The sequence below is a fragment of the Epinephelus lanceolatus genome, chromosome 14 (genome assembly GCF_041903045.1).
Source record: "Epinephelus lanceolatus isolate andai-2023 chromosome 14, ASM4190304v1, whole genome shotgun sequence".
NCBI classification, from domain to species: Eukaryota; Metazoa; Chordata; class Actinopteri; order Perciformes; family Serranidae; genus Epinephelus; species Epinephelus lanceolatus.
This window is the reverse complement of record NC_135747.1, coordinates 18152032-18177140: the sequence shown is the minus strand read 5'-3', so window position 1 is coordinate 18177140 and position 25109 is coordinate 18152032. Positions and strand designations below refer to the sequence as shown.

Genomic DNA, 25109 nt, shown 5'->3' with positions numbered 1-25109 from the left:
GTTTAGATAATTAACTGTTAGATAAAATAATTAATGATGGCAAATGACATTAAGGTACATCTAAGGGTGCCATCTATAAGATTAAGGGGGATATATTGGCAGACATGGATAGTTATTAATAACTGTTTTAATTAAGGACTGTTCATCAGTTATGAGAGGGGAGGGAGTGGTGCAAAAAGGGAAGGCATGTCAAATGATTTTTTAAGTACTGGATAGGGGCAAATATGTTTTTTATCTTAGCTTAGAAGAGGGGCATAAAAATTGAAATGGCTGTATTTTTATTATTTATTTTGCCGCTAATTAAAAAAAAATGCCTATGGCATGTTTTCTTTTAACCCACGGGTAGATTTGGTAGACATGTTTACTTTAAAAATTGCCAATAATACACCATTTATCACGGCCAGAAACTGTACAAAAAAAAAAAAAAGGGTTGGATTTTCAAATTTCTGACGGTCCTTGAACACATCAGGTGCAATTAAGGCTTCCATCAGAAAAAAAACACATAACCAAATCTGAGCTTAAATTGTGAAATTATCAAAATCACTTATCCTACATCTCATTGAAAATTTGGCCAAAAATAAATTTGGCCAAAAATAAACCATTTGACCAGCATGTATGACTAGAGTAAAAAACTCCAGGATTTTGTCTTAAACCTTCAAACATCAAAGGGTAAATTTTAAAAATCCAACAACTAATTTATGGTGGAGGGAGGGTCGTGCATTTTCTGGCAGTCACTCAGGAAGGCTCAAAGTCCAGAAGACACTTCTCACATTTTTACATTGAAGTGGCAGCTTGAATTTTGTGGCGCAAAGGCACCTGAAGGCCACCGTAGGTTCTCCAACACGCGGGCAAGCAAGGGGTGAGGGGAGCAAATTTATTTTTCCTAGGAGGGTGTAGGCATGGTTAGAGGAGTAAGACTGGTTAGAGTTAGGGTAAGAATGTCAGGATAAGCCAATCAGAGGCAGAGTAAGGCAGAGTAGGTCAGGTCATGCTGTCGCCCTCTTAGGAAAACAAATATTTTGCAAGGGGAGGGTTATTCAGTTGGTTGCAATCTGCAACCTCACCACTAGATGCTGCTAAATCCTACATACTGGTCCTTTAAGAGGAAAACCGTAGAGTTGCATATAAAATTTACCATGAATAACACATTTAAAGCTAAAATACTTAACTTTAATTTGCCTTAAAATAATACTAATTAATTGCACGGAAGAGGTAACACTGATCTAAAGTTGTGAAAAACAATTTTCATTTGCTGGTAGCTCGGGCCGGTAACGTCATGATCAACACAGTTGGGTAAAGCAAAAAAGACGAATTGCTTGAGAGTACTTCAATTTGAACAGTCATTAAGTAATGGTACATTTAATTATTAACTTAGTAGGCAGTACATACAAACTGAGTATGCAGTATGCAGTATGTAGTATGCAATTTCGAACACAGCCAAAATTTCTCAACACTATTTTAAAGATATACTATGCAGGGTTCTCCTAAAAACACAACACACTGACTCATACAGAAGGAATCCTTTTCAACTATCACTTTGAGACTTTGACCTCTGCCTGTATTTTTCAAATTTTTGTCTTATTTTCTGTGCTTGGGATGTTTATGGGCATGTACCCCCACAGCGCTCAGGTGAGGTCTGAGCTTTATAAAAAGGTACTGAACAGGTGCCAGACCGTAAGCAGCAGGCAGGCAAAACGCCAAACAAGAGTGAATTGGGGGTTGGCTTTTAACATTCATTTTCGCTGGTCACCAACAATCCTGCATAGTGTAGCTTCAAGAAAAGGCTGAGGAAGAGGAGTTACTGTTAGCAAGGATGTATAGTATTTCTGAAAGGCCCGTTTCTGTATCTTTTTGTTGGTTTGTTGAGGAATTTTTATATTTCAAACTGAAAAGGCTGAACTGTTGTACCACCAGAGAAGTTTGTGCCTGCTTAAAAAAATAAAAAGAAGGATGTGAAGAATAGCAATGGAAATCCTGTTTGTCAAATAAATAATAGCTGAGTGTGTAAAATACTGTATATGTATAGCTATATTGGCAGGTTTTATCAAGATATTATCAAGTGCATTCTTTGTCTCTATCATCCCACATAAAAGATCAAAAACCAACTTTATTAATACAAATCAATTCTTTAAGAGTTTTGGCGCAACTCTTTTGCTTCTTCCTACATTCAGCAAGCCAGTTTATTCACTTTAACCCAGCTGTGGGGACAAAACATGTCTGCAAAGTATATGTAAGATATATAAATAGAAGAATGAATCACCTATTTGATATTTTACTTTTTGCACCTTTTGTTTTGTGACAGATCATCACAGCATGACTAGTTTGGGACAACACAAACATCTATTTCAACATATATATATATAAAAAAAAAACATAATAATGCTACATGCATTGTTATTAACATATGGGTTGGTAAGAAACATGTGCTTGTTGTCACAAACTAGACATGGAGATGTGCTTACAATGATCCTGGACTGTAGGCTCACACACTGCCCTCATCACCTGGCGATAAATCTTCACGTTTCAAACAGAGAAAGCACCCGAATTCAAGTTCTGAGGTCTCAGTGGAAAGCAGAGCTAATGCTTTTTGTGCTAATGTTTGCTGGTGGATGATGCCAAGGAGGAGAACTGGGAGGCAGGTTTGTCTTTCTGTGCTCTTTGAGTCTGTGTGCCTTCAGTAGTCAACATCACGGGTCTGGACAATTAGTCCAAAGGAGCCCCTCTGACCCAACGCTGTCCCCGGGAGAGCGACGGGAAAAGCCGCCCTGCTTGCTGTGTGGCTGGTTGAAATTGGGGCTAACTTTCCTGCGTGTGTGTGTGTGCGTGTAAGTGTGTGTGTGTGAATTAGTTGGACCGATATGGGATTCTAAAGACAATTTCCAATAATGATATTTTGTGCCAGTATTCAACAGCTTCTAATTTGATTATTTCAGTGTTTAAAAAAGCATTTTGACCATCATGTGAAACTAAAAATTTCCATTGAAATCCAGAATAATTAGTAGCTTTTTAAAGAAAATGTATTTTTGCAGTGTCTATCTTTAATCCAAAAGTGTAATTCTTAGAAACCAATGTCGGTCCACTCTTGGTGTGTGTGTGTGTGTATAGCCATGAAGCCTGTGTGTTTTTGCGACTCAGGAACAGGAACAGTGTTTTGTTCTTTGTCCATTTTTTTTTCTCCAGCTCAGAAGCTCTCGACGAAGCTGCTGGGAAACAGGCCGGTCTGTCCCGTCCTCTGCAGGGTGCCTTTGTACCAGCCGTCCTCCCTCTTCTTGTGGACAAACACCACGTCCCCTTCCCGCAGCTCGATCTCAGCCTCGCTCTGGGGCGGGTAGGGGACCACCACACGATACCTGCCACACAAATACACTATTGTAACACACACATTGCTGTGGACATCATCACATGCTGGTACAGCCCACCTGAAAGAATCCAATCACTGCAGGTACGTGTGGAAAATATCAGTGTGTTGCCAGGTACAGAAAGCAGTGTATATTATGGGTAAGAGAAAATATCGACCCTTAGATAAAATTATGTTTAATGGATTCAGGGAATCACATGTTCTCTCAACCTGCTTTGCTTACTGCATTTAGAAATTTCTATTTCTAGGGTTCCACCAAATGTCTTTTTTTAATTCAAAGTGTCTGTTGAGATTTTCAATTGAAAATTTGAATGGCTGTCATCATATTTTATGACAGACATCACCAAAAACAACAACACAAAAAATCTTCAGACAAAGTCCTCTATTTGAATAAAGTGATTCATAGGATTAAAAAAATTTGTCATATTTTATTAAATCAACTTTCATTAATGAATAAATGTCATTAATGCCCCGTTAATCCAAAACAAAAAAAATTAAACATTAATACAAAATTAAAAAATCAATACAAAAAGATTGAGTGCTACGGTGTTTAAGAAACACAGAAAGAGGGAGATGGGGGACATTCGCACATAGTGTTTCTGTAAGTTATTAATAACCTACATGGAACACTGCTTTGTCACTTTTTTACCCACCCACCTAAACCCATAATATTTTCCAGTAAGCTTACCCAAACCTGCCTGACATCAGCCATGTAATCACTACTACCCAGCCCCACTCATGGATGTGATTACTGAAAGGGCCTACAGGACACAAGCCTGAAGTATCAGGGCCCCTCTGGCCTTCACCTGCAAAACTTTCACCCAATTTAACACAAACCAACCAGAAGGAGACTCAAAATGACCACAGAGAGACACAAAACCCCAAAAGGATGAGCAATGACTACAAAGACACGCCAAACCACCACAAAGTCTTTGTGTCTTCCTCATATGTAGGTGGTGGGCCTTTTGCATGTCTGTGCCAATGGGCCAATTGTCTTATAATCCACCCATGCCACACTGCAATCTAACTCTACAAATAATATAATACTGATAATATCTGCATAGCCTAATCTTTATCTGCAACTGTGCAGAAATACCAGGTCAAAACGGAATGAATAGACATGCAAAAAAAGATGATTTAGAATTTGAATGTCAGCAAAGACAGTCTTTAGGCTCCTGCTCATTCAGAATGCTGCAGTGAGAGTGCTAACAAGAGCAAGGATAATAGAACATGTTACACCTGCACTGAAAACACTCAAGTGGCTGTCAGTAGTGTCCAGAATTGATTTCAAATATTACTTCTTGTTTACAAGGCCCCATATGATATAGCTCCTTAATACATTTCTGACCTGCTCACTAGCTATAGCCCAACCAGATCCCTCACATCATCAAGCATGTGTCTCCTGAATGTCCCAGGGATTAAAACTAAATCAGGTGAAGGTGCATTTAGTCACTGTGGTGCTGCTCTCTGGAACAAACCACCTGATAACCTGAGATCTGCTGCAACTGTATCATCCAGCAGTCCATTTGTGAGTGCTAACTGTTTTCAGTGTACGTGTGTGTACTCTACAGTTTATTTATGTATGTGGAGTATTTTATAGGTTTTCTATCTCATTGTTTAATGTTTTTTTTATGTTTTTCTGTAAAGCGCATAGTGTTTACCTGTGTATCAAATGTGCAATACAAATAAAATTGACTTGACTTGACTTGAAGCTTCGAACCATTCAGTACAGCCCTATTGGTTTCCTGCATTTCCCAGAATGCCTTTTGACAAGCCCTTCAGAGAGGGACTGTTGAAAGGCATTTGATGTTTTATGTTTGTAATAACAGCTTTCCCTCTGACTCTCTCCTCTCTCTCTCTCTCACACCCACCCACCCACACACACACACACACACACCTTCATGCAGACAGTGGAGTACATGCTACCATTAAATGCTTTATTCCTCTCCCATGTCCCGTGACACAGTCCGAGTGTCTATAAGTATGTGTTCCTGATTGAACAGGTTTGCTCTGAGGGGCATGAAGTGTGTGTGGGAGTGTTTGTGTGTGTATAACAACAGAGCTTGAGTCTTAAAGGCTGTTGGTTTGTGTATGGTTGTATCACCGTGGGATAAAAAGTTGATCTACTGATCAATCACAGCAGTATTATGTGTTGCTCCTGGTCAGCTCTGAGGGACTTGTGCTCAAATATTGTGTGTAGATATTAAATCTCAGATGATGTGGCAACAACAAGGACGTGAATGGTGGCCTTTAGAATTCCCGATGAACACTGTCACTTTGACTGAAGTGTGTGTGTGTGTGTGTGTGTGTGTGTGTGCGCGCACCTCTCTCTGGACAAGGGTTTGGGTTCAGGCCGGAGGACCATCAGAGCGTTGCCAGCACGTGTCGGTGGGGGTGACAAGGGGAAATTGGTGTCCAGAGAACCGGACTTCCTGTGCAGAGGCTCCAGCCCAATAGCGCCCGCCATCTCACTCTCGATTGGACAGGAGCCGGCTCGCCCCTGCGAAGCCATCGGACAGGAACCTGAGCGAGCATGGTGGTGATGGTGGTGCGGATGGTGGGCCGGGTCGGTGGCGACGGCGCCTTGGCCGGCCAACGAGGGGTCGTGAGTGGGCGGGGAGGAGGGAGGTGAGCGTGGTTTCTTCTTGGCCGCCGCCCCTGACAGAAGCTTTAATAAACCTCCTGCTTTCCTCTCCTTCTGAGGATGGACAGAGCGAATGAAAAGATGGAGGGAAATGAAAAAGGAGATGGAGAGGGAGGAGCACACAAACAGATGCTGTGAGATATACAGGGATATAGGTTTCATAAAGCCTATCTTGAGAAGTGACAAGATGGTAATGAAAACAGTGTCAGTGTAAACAATATGTCTACTGAATATCTGTTCTTTTCTTTTCTCTATATAAAGAAACCACAGGGCTCAAACGCTCTCCCTACACATTAATCAAAAAGCACATTTATAAAACAAATAGAAAAATATTTTTCTGTTGACACCATTTGACACAGGGAATACAACTGGTGACAAAAGCACATTTGTTTTATCAGAGGGCAGACAGGAAAGCCAGGTGAGCCAGGTGTCCTTTCAGTATTCATGTGGACAAAGTCTCAGGAATTCTGAATGACATTAAATCTTTTTTATGCTGCAGCTTTGGTGCTGTCTAGGACACAGCCCTGCACAATTTCAAATGATTTTCTTTGGTCTTCCCCCTGTAAAGTAAAACATTTTGGGAGCTAATCATATCTGCTTTCTTTCCCACATTTGTTCATATATACATACAAAGAAACAATATCACCTATGATACGATGTATTAATTAGTGAGCTTTAGAGCAGTGGTTCCCGACTGGTCCAGATCTCTTCTTAGTCATTAGCCTAGTTCAAGGTCCACACAGTTTAATACATTCAGTATCATAATTGCGTTTGGCCATGTCGTCATGCTAGTTTGCTGTCTCTGTCAAGTGGCTGTCAGTTAGTCACTCACTCTACAGCAGGAAATGACACTTCAAGCTAAAAATTCTGTGTCAGAAACTCACTGTAATTAAAAACAAAGTGTGCTTTTTCCAAACTTGACATGTTTGTGAGTCACTCGCAGTCCATACGGAATGGACCCGCCACCCATTTCTGGACTGCGACCAACCAGTTGGGAACCACTGCTTTAGAGGTACTAACAGGTGGAGTTTTGTGCATATTCATTTTTTTCAAATATTTAACTATTCCTTTAAACCCTGGCTCTTCAACAGGGGGCCTGCAACCCCTAGGGGGTCCCCACAGTTACTGCAGGGAGACTGCCAAATTATTGTTTGATAATTTAATTAAAGTTTTACTTGAAGTTTTTTTTTCCTTTCCTTTCCTTTCCTTTTTTTTAAATTAAAATTTGACTGAAAATACACATTAACACAAATCCGATATATTATTAGCAAAGATAAATTGGCCTATTATTAAAAAAACTCATTCAATTTACAGTATACAACATTAATAACAGGACAACTACCCATATCCTTGTGCAATCAGGTGAGCTAGCTAATGCTAAATCACTGTGCGGCACTGTAACATTTACATACTATTAAAATATTTTGGCTATTTTATCATTCCAAGTGTATGGACATTGTTATGAGCCACAATCACGCCCTTAAAGTATACCCCCGCAGCCCCTGTGAGGCAGGGGGGCCTTGGAGTCTAAGGGGCCCCTCCCCCACTCGGTCAACAACTATGTTTTTTTTTTTTTTTTAAACAATTACATAGGAGCACATTGTGATCCTTTTGTCTGTGTGCCCAGAGTAGATATTGGCATAACAATAAAACAAACATATATTTCAATCCTGTTTTCTTTGTTGTCACTCGGGTTTGCTGCGGGCGGGCCTCACGTGTTTCCGTTACGGCACTGGCCACAATGGATCGTTTTGTAACTTTTCGAGTCAGTCTGACACACCGTCCACCTCAGAAACCACCAGTTGCAGAGGTTGAGGCTAACGCACCTAGCCATGCTACAAAAGCTAAGACCTGAAAACAGTCAGAGAATTATCTTAAGTGCAAGACAGTTGTATACAGTACATCTGGTAGGAGGTTCCTGCTCCATCTCTCCTTGAGCTAAAGGGTGCTTGGCCTAAAAAAATGTAGAAGACCCCTGCTTTAAACCAGTGTATATTTACACAGGATTTTATGTTAGTGCTGAGACTACAGAGCTATTTTTGTTGGTTTCACAGCCACAGAGAAAAAAAACAAAATCACTGTGTTGGCTACTGATGTTGCCAGGTTTGCCAATTACTGGAAAGTGGTTTTAAAACAGATGGACAGGTTGCATGTTTTAGATAAAAAATAAATAAATAAAAAAAAAACTGTTCCTCACTTGGCAATGTCATGTGGACTAATTTTTATGGGCATTTTTATGACCTTCACTAACAAGTGATGATGACAGTGGGAGTTGTTATTACTCTTATAACTCAGCAGAAAGAATTAAGATAACGGTAATAATTGTTACCTGCACAGTCACAATTTTGAACAGGCAAGTGGCTAAGCAAAGTGGTCAGCTTACGATCCTTCAAGCTGAATATATATGCATTTACTGCAGTGGTCTTAAGAATTAACTAATTGATTAAGGAGAAAGTGTTTCTAAGTGGCACCTTTAAAGTCACATTTTTTCCATCTGTGTTTCCTTCATGCTTGATTATGTAAAGGCTGTAAGACACAGTCTATTCAGTCAAACCCTGAGAGATAGCAGGAAGACAAAACAGCTTTGTGTCTTTGGCTGCTCGGCCTGATTTTACAGTCTCAGTCATGACAGTGTGGATCAATACTGAGCATGCCTGAGCATAATTACATGTTTTTTGTAGATGCATGAGGCCCTCATATCAGCCCTGTCTCCGCCTCAGCCATCTGTTTCTTTTATATATGGGCTGCTGGATCAAGCATCTTGGTTTTTTTTTTAACATTCATTTTCCATCAAACGCTGTCTTTGCTGTGCTGTGATAGACAGTTGTCATGGTAACCACATGAAGTTGTAAACAGGAAAGCTTAAAAAACAAAATGGAAAACTCAGGATTCACACTGTACTGTGTTTATTTGTAAAAAATATATATTTAAGTCAGGATAGAAAAGAGTGGAGGATGCTTCTAAAACAGGTGGTTATAAATAAATACAGAGCAGCAGAGATTGAAGGAGAGAAACCAGAACATAAAGAGAGGAAGTGACTTGTTGACCACATCAACCCTCTCCTCTTTAACAAGAGAAAAGCAAATTAATCTAAGAGAGGGGTTAAAATATATTTGCTTTAAGCTGAAATCTGTAACTGAATTACATCCAAACCACAGCAAACATAATAAATATGATCAGCAGCAGCATGGAAAGCCTCTGCGACCGCACTATATGCAGACTTTTTAGCGATTTACCACACTGCACACCTTGTCAGTATTTCTAAAAATGTGTTGAGTGTTTTCTTGTCTGTCTGTGTAGCTGATGATGGAGCAGAAAAACATTTTAGGGAATGTCAGCGGGACAGAGACCAAAATACTGGAGCTGTGACCAACAGCTGCAACCGTATGCTGCAGAGCTCACTGCGCGAGTGGCTGCTCAGGCAACTTGCATGTAATTGAAACTGAACAGTACATTGAACCAAAGTGTCATCACAGAAACAGAAACAGCGGCAGCAAAAGCAGAGGATAAAATTAATTTAGTGTAAACCTGTGCTGCAAAGTCTGGAACGCAGAGCTAAATGATAAACTCAGCACTCAGATCTAAAACAAACAACACAGCTGTACATATGTGCCTCATTCTTTAGCCTCAGGTGCCTCCAGAGCAAAGCTGGTTTCCACAGATTTTCTGTTGTCAAGCTCTGGTGTTTGTTATTTGTTTCTGTGGGCTGGATGACCCTGATGAAGGCCACGAATCAAAAAGCGTTGGTCTTACAATTAAGCTGCTGTAAATACTACACGTGTTGCTGTTTGTTTCTACGCCTTCATCTCTGTGAGCTCTCAGTTTCCACCACCGGAACATGTTCTCTCTGAAGAGCGTGTTTTCTGTGTGAATCACAGCTCCTCGCATTGTAAGTGCAAACCTTGTGACTTTAGTCATTAATGCTTAATGACTTCTCTCTCCTTTCTTAACAAAAGAGCATCTCAAGCATCTGTTTTCACCTCATATGCCCCAGTTTGAACGATTCCCAAAATATCAGGTAATAAACTTGCTGCAGTACATTTGATGTATGGAATACTCTCCAGCCTATTACAATTGAGAGCTTATCTTGGGATAATCATGACTTAGAATTACATTACAAATGACACATTGGTATATCTAGTATTTTAGATGTATCTGGTTTTTTTTATTACTTATTTTTCCACCCAACAGTGACATCAAATTTGCAGGCCTTTGCAATTGGCTCCCAAAGTAAACCTGCACCTAGTACACCTACTTTGACTTTGGGCTGCAACTAACACTTGATCAATCCAGTTAATTTTTTTTATCAGTCAAAAATGGCTATCATAAGTCTTGAAAGCTCAAGTTATCATTGCAAAATAGCTTGTTTTGTTTGACAAACGGTCCAAAAACCTAAAAATATGACACTGACAAAAACCAGCACATACACCGATCAGCCAAAACATTAAAACTGCTGGTGGGTGAAGTGAATAACACTGATGATCTTGTTACAGTGCAATGTTCTGCTGGGAAACCTTTGGTCCTGGCATTCATAAGAATGCTACTTGAAGCGCTCCACCCACCCGAACACCGTTGCAGACCAAGTAAACCCCTTAATGGCGACAGCACTTGTCGATGGCAGTGTCGAACATCTGTTGGCCATGCTGTTACCCCCGAGGTACCCCCGATCCATGGTCGATCCTCCTTGGACCGGATTTGTCTCTGACCTGTCAAGGCATGGACACAGGATCTCTGGAGGGTGTCCGTTGGTGTCTGGCACCAACGCCTTGGCTTCAGATCTTTTGAGTACTGTGGGTTGTGAGGTGGGGTACCAGCACGTCCCACAGATGTTTGATGAGTTGGGGATTTGGAGGCCAGGTTGATACCTTGAGCTCTTCGTCATGTTCCTCGGGCCACTCCTGAGCAGTTTTTGTGGTGTGGCATGGTACACTGTCCTGCTGGGGGGCCACTGCTACTGGGAGTGCTGTTGCCATAAGGGGAAGTTACCTAGTCTGCACTGGGGTTTGGGGGGGTGGGGTGTGTCTGGTGGCATCAACATGAACATCCGGCCCCAAGTTTTCCCGACAGAACATTGCATTGTAACAAGATGATCAATGTTGTTCACTTCACCTGTCAGTGGATATGTTGGATTTTGTTGATCAACAAACCAATAATGGCCCAGCAGTAATCTCGTTAGCCAGAAAATACATTTGGACCCTAATAAAGCCAGACAGACTCACAGGTCAGGCACCGTCAATTACCTTATAGTCTAATCTATGCAAACACCCAACAATCAAACTCATACATCTACACTGTTAGCAAATTCTTGGTAAGAGTGACAAAAATCTGTCTCAATATCTGATCAAAATCAAATAGCTAAAGGAAAAACAATACCGGTTCATAGTCCTCATGACCAGTCTTAGTATAGACATAGGACAGCATGGAAAAGTGCTTACAAAGCAAGAGAGGCTGTATAAACACTTTGACTCAGCACCGCAGAAAACAAACAGCATTCCTTGCTCTTGCACTCCAAATACTGATGCTTTAGAGATACGCATTTCCCTAAATACCAAGACTTGATTATTTCTCCCAGGATTAGGACTGTGTAGCCTTTTTGTTTAACTCCCCTCCACCGAACATTAATAACTTTTACACAAATCTAATGACGCGCACTGTTCCTCTGCTTTGGCGACACAGATTTCCTTCCTGCCATGCAAATAAAGCTTGTTTGAATTTTAATTTGGGGAGAGGGAGGAGAAGATGGAGAGGAAAATATAGATGAAGAGAAGGGGAGAAAACGGTGAGATACAGAGGGAAGGAGGGACTCGGCAAACGGGGAGAGAGGTAGAGGAGGACAGAAAGAAGGGGGGGAAAGGAAGAAAGAGAAGCGGCAGATAAAAAGTGAATAATTACTCCCTCTCCTCTTTCATCTGCAGGCTTAAAGGCTTAATCTGCCTCCTGTGAGTGTGTATGCGCATATGTGTGTGTACACGAGTGAGTCAAACTGCTGGTGCTGTTCCAAAATAAACCACCAGATGGCAGCAAACACTCATAATTTCATCTGTCAAACAATTTCTGTCTAATTTAGCAGCGGAGGAGTGCCTTGCTCTGCGGCACTCTGACAGGATGCTGACATTGAACTAAAGCTATAATGTCTCCTTCTCTCTCTCTTTTCCTTTTAAGTGCTGTTATGTAAATAAATGGTATCAATGCCTGTATGTGTGTGCTTGTCTTTCATGCAAAATATAAGAAATTGCACACGTTCCATTTAAAAACATCACATCTGGAGAGATAATCCAGGTGTTGAATTTTACCTTTCAGAGCAGACACAGCAGTATTAAGATAACTCAGAGGGATGAGAGGAATGATGTGTTGTACATCAGTTTCTGCCCACAATATGCTAATATATGCTCACCTTTTTCTCTGGTAGGTTAATATCCATATGTTTAGGAGGTTTTAAGCAGGAGCGGAATTATCCACAGAGGTCTCTTCTTTCAGAAACTAATGGAACCAGTGATTTAAACTGGTGTAAACATGGAATAAAGAGGTTTCATGTTACAAATCAGTGTTTTTCCAATGCTGCTAAATGACGCAAAATTGCAAATGGGCCTATGTAGAGCCAGTGTTTGGTTTGTCCAATCTGGGCTACTGTAGAAACATCTCCATAAATGAAGACCTGCTCCCTATATATAAACGGCTCATTCTAAGGTAAGGAAAACACAACAAACCTTATTTTCTGGTGATTACACACAAAATATACTTATCATATTATATTCAATTTCTGCCTGTACATCCTCCTAAATCCTGCACACTGGACTTTTAATGCCAGTCAACAGTACAATATAAAACTCTATTTGCAATCAATAAATGCAAAAATAGCTCAAGGCAAAGTAAAAATGGAAGTCTTATGTTATCTCAGCTCAAGGCTTTAAGTAATCTGGACTATAGAGTTAATCATAGTTTTTCATTTTCAGACTTTTTCGGGACATTCTGAATAACTGCAGGCGCTTCTGACAGCCTTTTCATTGGCAGCTGCCCTGCGTGTGCAGACTTTGTGGAAACAGTCTACAGACACATCTCAGTGTCCGACGTGATATGTGTCTGTAATGCCGGCTGCGCTCGAGACAGTGTGACAGTGTGTCGAGCAGAGATTATCCTAACTGTGTGTGCCAGACACTTATCATAGCTGCTTCATCATTTCCTCTGCAACAAAGGCCGACTCTGTGCGGCCTCATCACCGCCCCGACTTCAAACCTGATGTTTCTGCTCTGCTGAGCTCAAAGCTACAAAGGTAAGTGCTGTGAATAAGAATTAGGCTGAACATTTTTTAAAGGGGTACTGTGAAGATGAAATATTTTGGGACTGAGGCGAGCAACAGTTGATTGTTTGGCAGGAATATCTTTAAATTTGATCTATGGAGCCACTCTGCCCCAAAACCTGGGGAATGTTCTGTTTTTCCTCCAGAATTTTAATCTTGTCAGGGCGTAAAAGCCTCTGAAAGAGCATTTAGATCAAAACTGGATGCTACCACTACAGCCAAAATGCATATTGAGAGGTTGTTTTGGAAGAGCAGCAGCTCATTTAGGCTGGGTGAGGTGAGTCGTCACGTAGGATTTATGGCCAGCTGAGAAAAATCATTCCAAAACAAACTATTTTCTTAGGCAGACACTGTATGTGATTGTGATAAGATGGGACCATTCTTTAACATCAGAGTGACATGCAAGGATGACAACTTAACAATAAACCCTTTATCAAACAGCGTACAGCGCTTTAACTACCTTGTTCCAACTTTTTATGAGATATATCCGGCGCATGAGTAATAATCCTGGATCCGTCCGAGCCATCTTTGAGTGTGACGATGTAAACAAGGCCGCTGCCTGCTGTTCCATAGTCAATGAGCTGTTTGTCAGCTAGCCATAGATTAGCTGTCCCAGACGGTGGAGCCAACAGTGAAACAAATGGAGCTGAGACAGATGCGAGCTTTCGGTGCCATCCTTCACTGTCAGCGCAACCCGATTTAACATCCACAGCTTTAACACCGCACATCTCACAGCATATAGGATGGCGTTCAGCGTTTGCGCCAGCTGCCTGGGTGAATGACACTTACTGAGGTAGGAGAGGACTCCTGGCACTTTACACACACCACAAACACACACACACACAATAGACTTCACATACTCAAAGCCATATAAAACCTGGAAGATAAAACACCTTTTTTTCCACCTGATTAAAGTTAATTTAAATACGCATGGTGAGGTTTTTTTTTCACAGGATGATTATACCTCGGGAATCAAAGGAAGTGGAAGTGGCACCATGTTTTTTTCTTTTCACACTTTTCACATGTGATCTGGTACAGATGAATGTTCTCTCACACATACTCAACATTAGTTTTACCATTTTGAATTCCCTTCTTTAACATAGCAGCTGCCTGACTCTGGATATTTTCAACAATAATGGCGATCAGATTAAGAGCTAAAACAATTACTCCATTAATCAATTAGTCAACGGAAAGAAAAATAATCTGCAACAACTGCGATAATTGTTTAATATAATAATATAATATAAGTTTGTAGGAAACATTACCAAGCGTTTCATGGTTTTAGCCTCTCAGATGTGAGGAGCTGCTGTTTTTCTTTGTCTATTGTGCTATTACATGAATACTTTTTGGGTTTTAAAGAGCTGATCAGACAAAATTAGCTATCTGATGACACCAGGTTGGGTTTTGGAAAACTGCATTGGACATTTTTCATTATTTTCTTACTAAATGACAAACAGATTTATCAAGATAACAGTAAGACTAATTAACGACAAAATAATTGTTAGTTGCGGCCCCAGTCAAGAGGCTGTGCTCTTCTTTCAATAAAAGTAAACATTAATTAAAAGTCGTTGAACCAATTAGTATTCAAAGACTTATTGTTTGATCAAGAGTTGTGATTGTAATTTTTGGGGAGCCATTTTCCCACAATCTGCCTTGTCTTGATGCACTTGGGTCTCTAACTCCCTCTGGAAAACAGTTGTGATGTTACTGTGTTCAGTACTCATTATGCATGTGGAGAAAATAATAGAAATTGCATTGTAGAAGCAAGACATCCAATTATTCTATTAGAGAAAAAAGTTGCTCTCATTTCTCAAAACACAATAAATCTTTTACATGCAAATCTGGTTAATTGAGGCGACATCAGTATCTATTCCCTCAGAGGATTTTTCACAGTGTGACTGTTGAACGCTGGCACATCTTAAAATAAGCTAACTATAACTGTCTCGGAGATAAAATGTGCTTTTGTAGTTATTCGCGAGGATGAGGCTCACCTTCTCTGCTTTGGGTGCGAGGACGCCCTGGGTGGGAGCGTGGGAGGGGCCCGGCGATGGCGGCTGCAGGGGGCTGGATGGGTCCCCGTTGAGGAGCACGGCTGACACGTTAGGAGGCGTGAGACAAGACAGAGGAGAGGAGAGTGGGAGGAGGGGCCTGGAGGCGGGGGAGGAGAGGGGTGACGGCCCTAAGCTGGGTCCAGGAGACACCATGGAGAGAGGACGACCCGATTGGCCCGGGCAGCGTGAGGGGGAGGAACTCTGGGGACGCAGGGGGGAGAGGGCCACCGTGGGGCGTTCTGGGCTTCCGGCAGGAGGACTGTGGACTGGAAACAGACACAAACACACACTGTTAATATAGAGGTGAGAAACTTTTAACGCCCACAGTCATCACTAGTCCTGAGAGGCAACACGCCAATGTTTTGGGAGCACTCAATATCTGAGGAGAGATATGGAGTCAAAATAACCAGGTGTGTCCTGCAGGATGTAGCCCCACTATTAGATGATTTTGTGCCAACTTTAGATTACACTAAAAGGTATACTAGGCAATGCAAAATGCAATCACTTGACACACTGTTCTGCTGAAGTCTTAAAAGCTTGAGCATAATAAAAGCTGGTAAAGGCTGCTGGAGTCTATCCCCACATGCACTGGGCGGGAGGTAGAGAAACCAGTCCTTCACAGAGATACAGTACATGAACACAATTAGCTATGAATTACTTATTTAAAAGTGTGGGGTCTTCTAATAGCCTTCAATGCATCTCACTTGCAAGTTTTTGGTCTGACAAAACCCCACAAGCAGAGCAGACCAAACTGAAAGGATGAGGTTCAAAATCTAAAACACCTTGCCGAAAAGAGAATGTATGTAACATACTGTTAATAATTTAAAGGTGACTCGAGGCCCTAATTCTGAACGAAGCCCTTGTAGACATAAACAACAGGCTGAGTTGTCCCGAGTTTTGAAGCATTTTTCTCAGCCTTCAATTCGTATGAGGTCATTTGGTGCTCATGAGGATAAAAGTACACAAAAACACACACCCACATAAGCATAGACACATGCGCATGCACACACAGCACGCACACAGCTCACACACACACGCACAGTGTTTGCAAGCCACCTGCTCTTCTACACTGCAGTACTCAGGCACAAACCCACAGAGCCATGTTGGTCATGTGATAAAACCACTAAACGCCAGAACTATGCACATACTTTATTTTGTAATGGAGACCAGATGTGTGTGTGTGTGTGTGTATGTGTGTGTGTGTGTGTGTGTGTTTGTGTGTCTGTGAGAGAGAAACAGAGGGAGAAAAGGAAAGAGGTGGACGGAGAGAGGCATGAAGCTCTGTCATTACGCCTCCATAAAACAAAAAGCACGGTGATGTCATTCAGCTGTGTGTTTTGGAATCTGTGTGTGTATGTATGTGGGAGTGCACATGTCTGTGTGTGTGTGTTATTTTTGGAAGCGTTCTTACAGTGTGTACTCTCCCAAAAGAAACGGTCACCATTATTTTCTCAGAGGGAGAAAGAAAACATACAAAAGGAAGGAGAGAGAGGGGTTCTGCAGAGATGAATAGACTCTGAGTGGAGAACAAGGCTGATATGATCTAGACCTTGTACAGACACAGGTGTGTATGTGTGTGTGTGTGTGTGTGTGTGTGTGTGTGTGTGTGTCTGAGCGTGTGTGTGGCAGGCAAAAACATTACCACTGCGCGATCTGAGCTCTTAGTGACGTCTCTGTGCTGTGCACAGACTGTATGTGCACCGTTTGTACGTTTGAGTGCATGTCACTGCGTTTGTGCTAAATTATTCTACTGTGAGTTACACTATGTTCCCGTAGCTGCTCTGCAGTAGCGGTTCGTGTTCAGCGATGATTCAGTGGGTTCATATAGTGCAGAGGAAAGTCAGGGTGAGGATGGGTGCATGGTGTTTGCTTCCAATAACAGTATCACACATATTTTTTCAATGCAAAATTGTTCTCAGCATGATACCTCTGTTGTTACATCTGTCACCTCACAGCACACCCGCCCTCTGGGTTCTATCTGTGTGGAGTTTACATGTTCTTCTCTCATCTCTCTGTGTTTTTTTTTTCCCACCAGTCAAAAGACATGCCGTGTAGGGCCGTCTTGGGGGCCTAAAGGGGTTAAGACGGTGACAACATAATTGCAATGTCCCCGGTTCGAGTTGCATGTCACCTTTAATCTCTCTCCCCTCATTTCCTATCACCTCTGTAATGTCTCTCCTATCTTACAAAGGCAAATGTGCCTGAAATAAATGCATCGCAAGCTTTGGTGAATTGCGGACACACTATTTCCTTTACGTGTGAGTGTGTTTGTCTGCCTTTTTAAGCTCTGTGATAGCTGAAGAAAATTGAGAAATGGAAAAAAGATACAAAAAAGATATTGTGAATATGAATCTATACTAATATATAATGCAAAAATGCTTTATGGCCAATGTGTCCACGTACTTTTCCAACCATTTCCCACTCCCAACTAGGGCTGCAACTAATGATTATTTTCTTTGTCGACTAATCTGTCGATTAATTCTTCAATTAGTCGACTAATCATTTTATCAAAAAATGGGTTAAAATGTTGAATAATGTCGGTCTGTCTCTCCCAAACCCCAAAATTATGTCATCTAATGTCTTGTTTCGTACTCACGCCAAAGGGTTTTAGTTCACCATCATGGGAGAGTGTGTAAAGCTGCCAATATCTAAACGGAAAAAGCTGCAATAAGAGTGTTTTGGGGTACTTTTATAGTACTTTTCTGTTAAAAATGACTCAAACCAATTAGTCGACTACTGAAATAATCACCAATTATTCTAATAGTCGATTAGTCATCGATTAGTCAACTAATTGTTGCAGCCCTACTCCCAACTCATCAAATACTGACGCTCGGTCTGTTGATCTCAGTGTCTGATTCTGACACACTGACGCACCCTTAGCGCCTGTATGAGATGCACTGGCCGCGTCATTATAGATGCTCAGGGCAAATTATGTCGTATAAAGAGCAAGAAAGTCTGTATAGCAAGGAGGTCAAGGTGAAGGGGTTGGTAAAACACCCAGGAGGCTGCTGATTGTGCACAGCATGAAACCAAGAGTCAATGTTTCGTTTTCAAAACAGAGTTACGAAGTGTTTTACATGTCAATAATTAAAACAGACAAAACATGAAAACAACTTTAAAAGAACTGATAAAAACACTTTAGTGTAGGAAATAATAAATAAATCAGTCTAAATGAACTTAAAACTCAAGTAAAATCAGGAAAGGCTCTCTGATATAAAAGTATGTTTTAAGAAGGGACTTGAGATCATTGACTCAGCAGACCCGATTACCTCATGCAGATTGTTCCAGAGACACTGGGCCCTGACAGCAAACGCTCTGTCCCCTTTAGTTTTTAGTCAGGCCTCTAGAACAGACAAAGACTTCTGCCCGAGGACCGCAAAGTACATCCTGCCGTGTATGGCACTAAGAGGTCGGAGATATAACTGGAAGAGAGACCATGAAGAGCCTTAAAAATAATCAGTAAAATCTTAAAATCTATTCTAAAACATACTGGGAGCCAGTATAAAGAGGCTGAAACTAGAGTGATGTGACAATGTCTCTTGGTTCTGGTTAAAAGCCTGGCAGCTGAATTTTGTACATTAGGTTTTTAACTTGCAGTAATCCAGGCATGAAGAGATGAAGGCGTGTAAAACTGTCTCTGTGACTTTAAAAGTACAAGCTTTGTGACAGGCTGCTCCAAACTTTAAGTACTGTTAAACTAGACTCCAAGATTTCAACAGGTTTGATATTATCCAATAGGGGTAGAGTCAAAGGCAGAATTTACTGTGTAACCTGCTGGGGCTCGATGACAACAAGCTCTCCATTACATGACCTCCTCTGTTTTGAGTTCAGCTGAAGAAATGTTTTTGACATCCATGGTTCCCGTAAGGAAGCTGTTAAGTGAACACATCATTCCAGGGTCTGTGGCTCTAACGGGCAGGTACATCGGTGTATCATCAGCGTAAAAACGAAAAGAGACACCATGTCCCATATGTGACACATATCATGTGAGATATGTCACGTTACAACAAGAATATATTTTTTAAACCCAAACTAGGATCTTTTCTCTAATCCTAACCAAGCACTTCTGTTGTCTACACCTAACGAAAAACCTAAAAACAAAGTAAACCTGTAGAGGAATTTATTCGGAAAAGAGACTGTGTGCATGTGACTAGTGGAAACTAAATTGTCGTCCCTGAGCATTCAAAACTGATAGGGGTGCCAAGAGCAACATAGTTTGATGTGTAGGGCCACTGACCAAGTGTTGATATTTGACGAGTTGGGAGTGAGAATGTTGACCTTACTTGCATGCTTTTGGTCTGGTTTTGGTTTTGGAATGAGATGCTCAACACTCTGGAATGATTTTAATGCTCAAATCTCCACAAACTTTTGGCCACAAGTTGTATTTGAATGCCACTAACTGGATCTCATCCTACTCATTCATTTGGGCATTCACCCAATTTCTCGCAGCTCCGATGTTTTTTTTTTTTCTTTACACATGACTAACATAATTGATGAAACTGGAGGTTAAAGAGGCTGCCGTGAGCATATGCTTGCAAATTTTTACATGGTGCAGAGGCTGCTTGAATTAATGACTGATCAATATTCTATTATTCTGTAATCAGAGACCAAGGGGATAAAATGCTGCGAGGACCCAAATGATCTGCACTCCGCTCCTGTAAGCCTGAAGGCTGCTGAGTAGTCCCACCACACAGCGTGATGTTGCAGAGCATGACGTTGGAAAAATACCAGAGATAGACACATCTCCATGTGATTAAATGCTCTCTTTTCACTTGCTTAACATTTCTCGAGAGGGATGGAACAAGATTCACCTCTCCTTTCACATGGTGACATTCTGGGAGGCTTTAATGTGGCTGATACTGTTGCAGACTAGCAGGCTGTTTGTTTCTTACAAGTGTTGAAAATCACTAAGTTCTCAATTATTTCTATCTTGAGTGCCACTTTGGACAAGAAGATTATAAATCGTTTATTTACTTTGGTATGGTGGGGGTGTGCCATTATGTTAATTCATGATAATCAGTGACATGTGATTGGGATCAAAACTGAAAACAGATGCTTCTGAATGTTTGATGAATCCAGTGCTTAATGATTCAAACCCATTATGTGCATTTCGACCATTGTGTGTGTGTGTGTGTATGTTTCTGCTTACCCAGCTGCATTGAGGTGCGCGCCTGGTTAACCGTGTGCTGACTGGAGCGCAGGCAGTTCTTTAGCTGGGCGGCGGCAGTTTGCGGAGAGGAGGCTGGACTGGCGGGGTTAACAGAGTTGGTTGAGTTTACCAGTGGGGTGGAGGGACGGGACGAAGAGGGCCCTGGGGACCCTGGGGATGATGGGTCGGAGATTTTACTACAACCACTTCCTCCTCCTCCTCCTCCTCCACCCACTGGACTGGACAAACACGAGCTTCGAGAAGCACCAGCTCCAAACGGAGCCCTGCAGAGGAGAGAGGGTTAGAGATACTGTCAGTGCTAGTCATACATTGTACATTGTACATACACTGTACTGCTTTAGAAACAGGGGTTTTTCTGTGATACTAATCAATGCTGGAGTGGCTCTATGGATGGCTATATCTGTCTGCCACTGTCGTTCATGAGTGAAATATCTCAAAAATCATTACATGGATTGCCATAAAAATTGGTGCAGACAAAGAATGTGGCCATCAGGATACACTGTAATAACTTTGTTGAACCTCTGAAATTTCATCTAGCATCATTATAGGTTTAAATGTAGAATTTCTCCAAAACTTTAATGTACAAGTAAACTAACTATACTAAATGACGTGGTAACATCATTAGAGAACACAATGTTCGATTCCATAGTTATGCAGATGGCACACGACTGTACATCTCTGCTGAACCAAACTGCTGCAGCCATAAACTCCATTAACACCTGTCTTTTGACAATAAATAAATGGATGAGCAATAATTTATTAAAGTTAAATGAAGACAAAACTGAAATCGTGCTTGTCGGCTGTAAAACAAAAAGAGAAATGCTGCTTAATAGTTTGGGGAATTTAAGTCTCTGGATTAAATCTGAAGTTACAAGTCTTGGCATGATCCTAGATTCAGATCTCAGCTTTAAGTCCCACATTAACAAGGTGACAAAAACATCATGTTTCCACCTCAGAAACATAGCTAAGGTACAACCATTTTTAAATGAAAAAGATGCTGTGAAATTGATTCATTCCTTTGAATTTCAAGACGACTTGACTGCTGTAACACACTTTTTACTGGCCTCCTAAAAAACACCATTGGGAGCCTTCAGCTCATTAAAAATTCTGCAGCTCTGCTATTAACCAGAACCAAGAGTGGAGAGCACATCAGGCCAGAAGAAAATTGGGGATGCAGCCTTTGTCACTTATACCCCAAAACTATGGAACACACTACCTATAGATACCAGGGAAGCCAGCTCACTGAATGATTTTAAAAGAAAGATAAAAAAGCATCTGTTCACTTTAGCCTTTAACAAGCTCTGACTTCCTAATACAGGTCTGAAACTCTTTCTTTTTATGCTTTTACTTTCTATTTACGCTTCACGGTGCCGCGTCTGTTTTAAAATCTTGACTTTATGATTTACAGTATCACAATTCTATGATTTTATGAATCAATTTTGTTTCATGTTCATTCCATTTTTATGTGAAGCACTCAGTGTTTATACTGCTCTTACTGTAAAGCACTTTTTGCTGCATTTCTTGTACAAAAGGTGCTATATAAGTAAAGTTTATTACTATCATTATCATGACATTCCTCAGCCTCAGCTTCACTTTGTGCTTAGTGCTAATTAGGGATGTGTGCAATTAGTGGACTAGTCGATTAAGTTGTTATCCTCGCTAGTTGGCACCAAACATATTATGAAAATTATTATTTTATCAATGAAGGAACATTTAAATGACATGTTAATACATATTCTGATGACTGATTTTTCCCCCCAATTTTTTACTATATGATAGGCTGTTTATGTGTTTGCGTTCACCTAATGAAAATGCCATTTCTAAATATTTTTTTCTTGAAGAATGTTGTTTTTGTTGATTGTTATTTGTTGTCTTCTACTTAGTGAGTTGTTGTCATGTTTTTTAGGATGATGTGCAATTTCATAATGCACTGTGCAAAGTCATTTTCAGCAGCATTTAAAAAAATACAATTGGTTATTGAAAAATGTGATTAACAATTTTTTTTCAACCTTATAGATTAAATTGTGCATTCTACTTTTAGATAAGTCAACTAGTCTATGTTCAAACTTAGGAACATCCCAAGTGCTAATTAGCTAATATTAGCATGCTAATAAGCCAAGTTATGCTTTTGAGCATGGTAACCATTATACTGGTTTGTAATGTTAGCATGCAGATGTAAGCATTCATCTTAAAGCCAAGCTGTGCCTGAGTCTAGCTTCACAGAGCTGCTAGCATGACTGCAGACTCTTGTTTATTACAAAATGTTAATAGCCAATATTGTGTCCATAATAGCAGAGCAGGAGGTACAAACAGCACTATTATCCTCTGTCAAAGTGAGTGATTTCATTGCTATCATCTGACCGGTGGATCAGCACGACTTAATGTCCCACTGTAACATATATGGAGCTGCAGGCTGCTCAAGTTTCTGTCTGCAGAGTGCTGAATGGCAGAACAGTGAGTTGAACATTATTGACTCGGCGGTATTCACACTCTTATGGCCGCCCATCGACTACCCGTCACACACATATACTGAGTTATGGCTTTTTGTGTGTGCGTGTGTACTGCATGTGTGTGTGTGTCTGTATCAATAGAAACAGTGATGTTATTCACAGATTTTTTGAACTGAGGTTCTCTGGACAGCACATGTACTGTACATGTGTACATGTACTGTTGTTCTGTGTGTTGGCTTGTAAATGTGCCCATATAGATATTTTTGGCAGCTATCAGTCATTTTTACGACTTTAAACAAAAGACAATCCTTTACACTGAAAGCTGCATTCTTACCAGAGTGGGAAATCCTCATGAAGCAGCATGTATGCCATTATGACATGTTAAACATCTCAAATGAATCCAGGATGACAATAATCCAAATGCATTTATGAATTCTCATATGGAATCTGATCAAATCAAAGACTGTATGTTTGTATCAGTCATGATAATAAATTCCAAGACTAATATGCAAATACTTAAACTGCATTTCAAAAAGAATGACAGGCCTATTTGGCAGCCTGTATTGGTCTAACTCTACAATGTATGCGCACCCTCGCGTGCGTGTGTGTGTGTGTGTGTGTGTGCGCGTGTGCGTGTGTGGGCATCTTTGGCAGCCTCTCATTATCATATTGAGAAATTTCTGAGCTGCACTGCAGACAAAGGAGAGGGGAGAGGTAAGGAGGGAGGAAGGGAAGGAGGGAGAAGGAGAGAGTATGCTTGCGTAAAAATAACAAATTGCCTCTCATTTGATTACTCGCCTGTCCTGCCTCTCTCTATCTCCCCCTCTCTCCTTTTCTCTCAGATTGCATAACTGCAGAATGTGAAGCAGCCATTCATATCCAGTGGAGAATGGACACCTGCTGTTTTTGCAGCCGTTTCATCTCTTTGTATTATTTTCACTTTCTTTCTCTTTCTCCTCCTCACTCTGTTGCCTTCTCTTTCAACCACCTTCTATTTCAATTTCTCTCCCTCCCTCCATCTACCTTCCTCACCTCGTCCTCTCTCCAGCCCCATTCAGTCTTTCACCTTCTCCCTCCTTTCATTCTTTCTGTTTTCCCCTACAGTACCATATCATTCTTTTCATCTTCTCATTATCTTTTCCTCCCTCATTTTCGCCTTTCTATTTTCTTTCTTTTTCTATTATTCTAATTCTCCCTTGCTTTCATTTTCTTCCCCCCTCTCTCTCTTATTCTTTGACTGCACCATGGAGCAGAATACAGATTAGATGAACAGCCACTGCAAATGTTTTCCACGCATACAGGAATAATGAGGGTAATTAAATTGGCAAATATGATTTCAGCATACTCGTTTTGCAGTTTTATTTGGTTTTAACAGCTATGAATAAGAATGTTTAGGATGCCAAAAGTAACGGTGATGATGATGACAGTTATGATGATGATAATGATCTACACTGAGTATGTGGTAGCCCAACATTAGAAAGACAGAGCTGGTATCAACTGACTGCTGTTTTGTATGTTACAATGTATTTAACGTAAATTGTAAATAGGTTATGGAATTAATTTCCTGGTTCTAATTTCTATCAGTCAAATCAGTGAAGGGTGGACACCCAAGATTAGTGTCACCAATTCAGTATCTGACCAAATGTCTCCCCATCTGTTCCTCAGTTATGGCATTTAGTCATGGCCAGACAAGTGGTTTTGCAGAATATCATGATGTCACAGTGATGTTGACCTTTAACCTTTTTTTTAAGAAAATGTCATCACTTCATCATTTTATCCTGTTAGACATTTGTGTGAAATTTCATCCTAATTAGCATAAGAGTACTTGACTAATGGCCAAAAACATGTTTTATGAGGTCATAGTGACCTTGACATTTGGCCACCAAATTAAAAGTAGTGCATCCATGACACAAAGTGGACATTAGGGCCAAATTTGAAAAAAAAAAAAATCCCTCAAGGCGTTCTTGAGCTATTGCGTTCACGAGAATGGGACAGACGAGGTCACAGTGACCTTGACCTTTGACCACCAAAATCTAATAAGTTCAAGTCAAAGCGAACATTTGTGCCAAATCCCTCCTAGGTGTTCTTGAGATATCTTGTTCACGAGAATGGTACAGACAACTTAAAAACATAATGCCT

At 40.8% G+C, this 25109-nt stretch overlaps 1 protein-coding gene across 2 annotated transcripts in view; it reads right to left on the bottom strand.

Annotated features, from left to right (window-relative positions):
* Positions 1-3031: 3031 nt before the first annotated feature.
* LOC117250999 (E3 ubiquitin-protein ligase SH3RF3-like) overlaps positions 3032-25109 on the bottom strand; it is a 150123-nt gene continuing 128045 nt past the window's right edge. The window contains exons 7-10 of one of the 2 annotated variants that reach the window (XM_078174416.1): positions 20500-20783; positions 15291-15616; positions 5683-6053; positions 3032-3350 (exon numbers count right to left, since the gene is read on the bottom strand). In XM_078174416.1, the coding sequence (XP_078030542.1) occupies positions 3182-3350; positions 5683-6053; positions 15291-15616; positions 20500-20783 (1150 nt within the window). In that variant the 3' untranslated portion in view covers positions 3032-3181. Of the gene's footprint in view, positions 3351-5682; positions 6057-15290; positions 15617-20499; positions 20784-25109 lie in introns of both variants that reach the window. The other variant, XM_033616950.2, reaches the window with a different exon arrangement.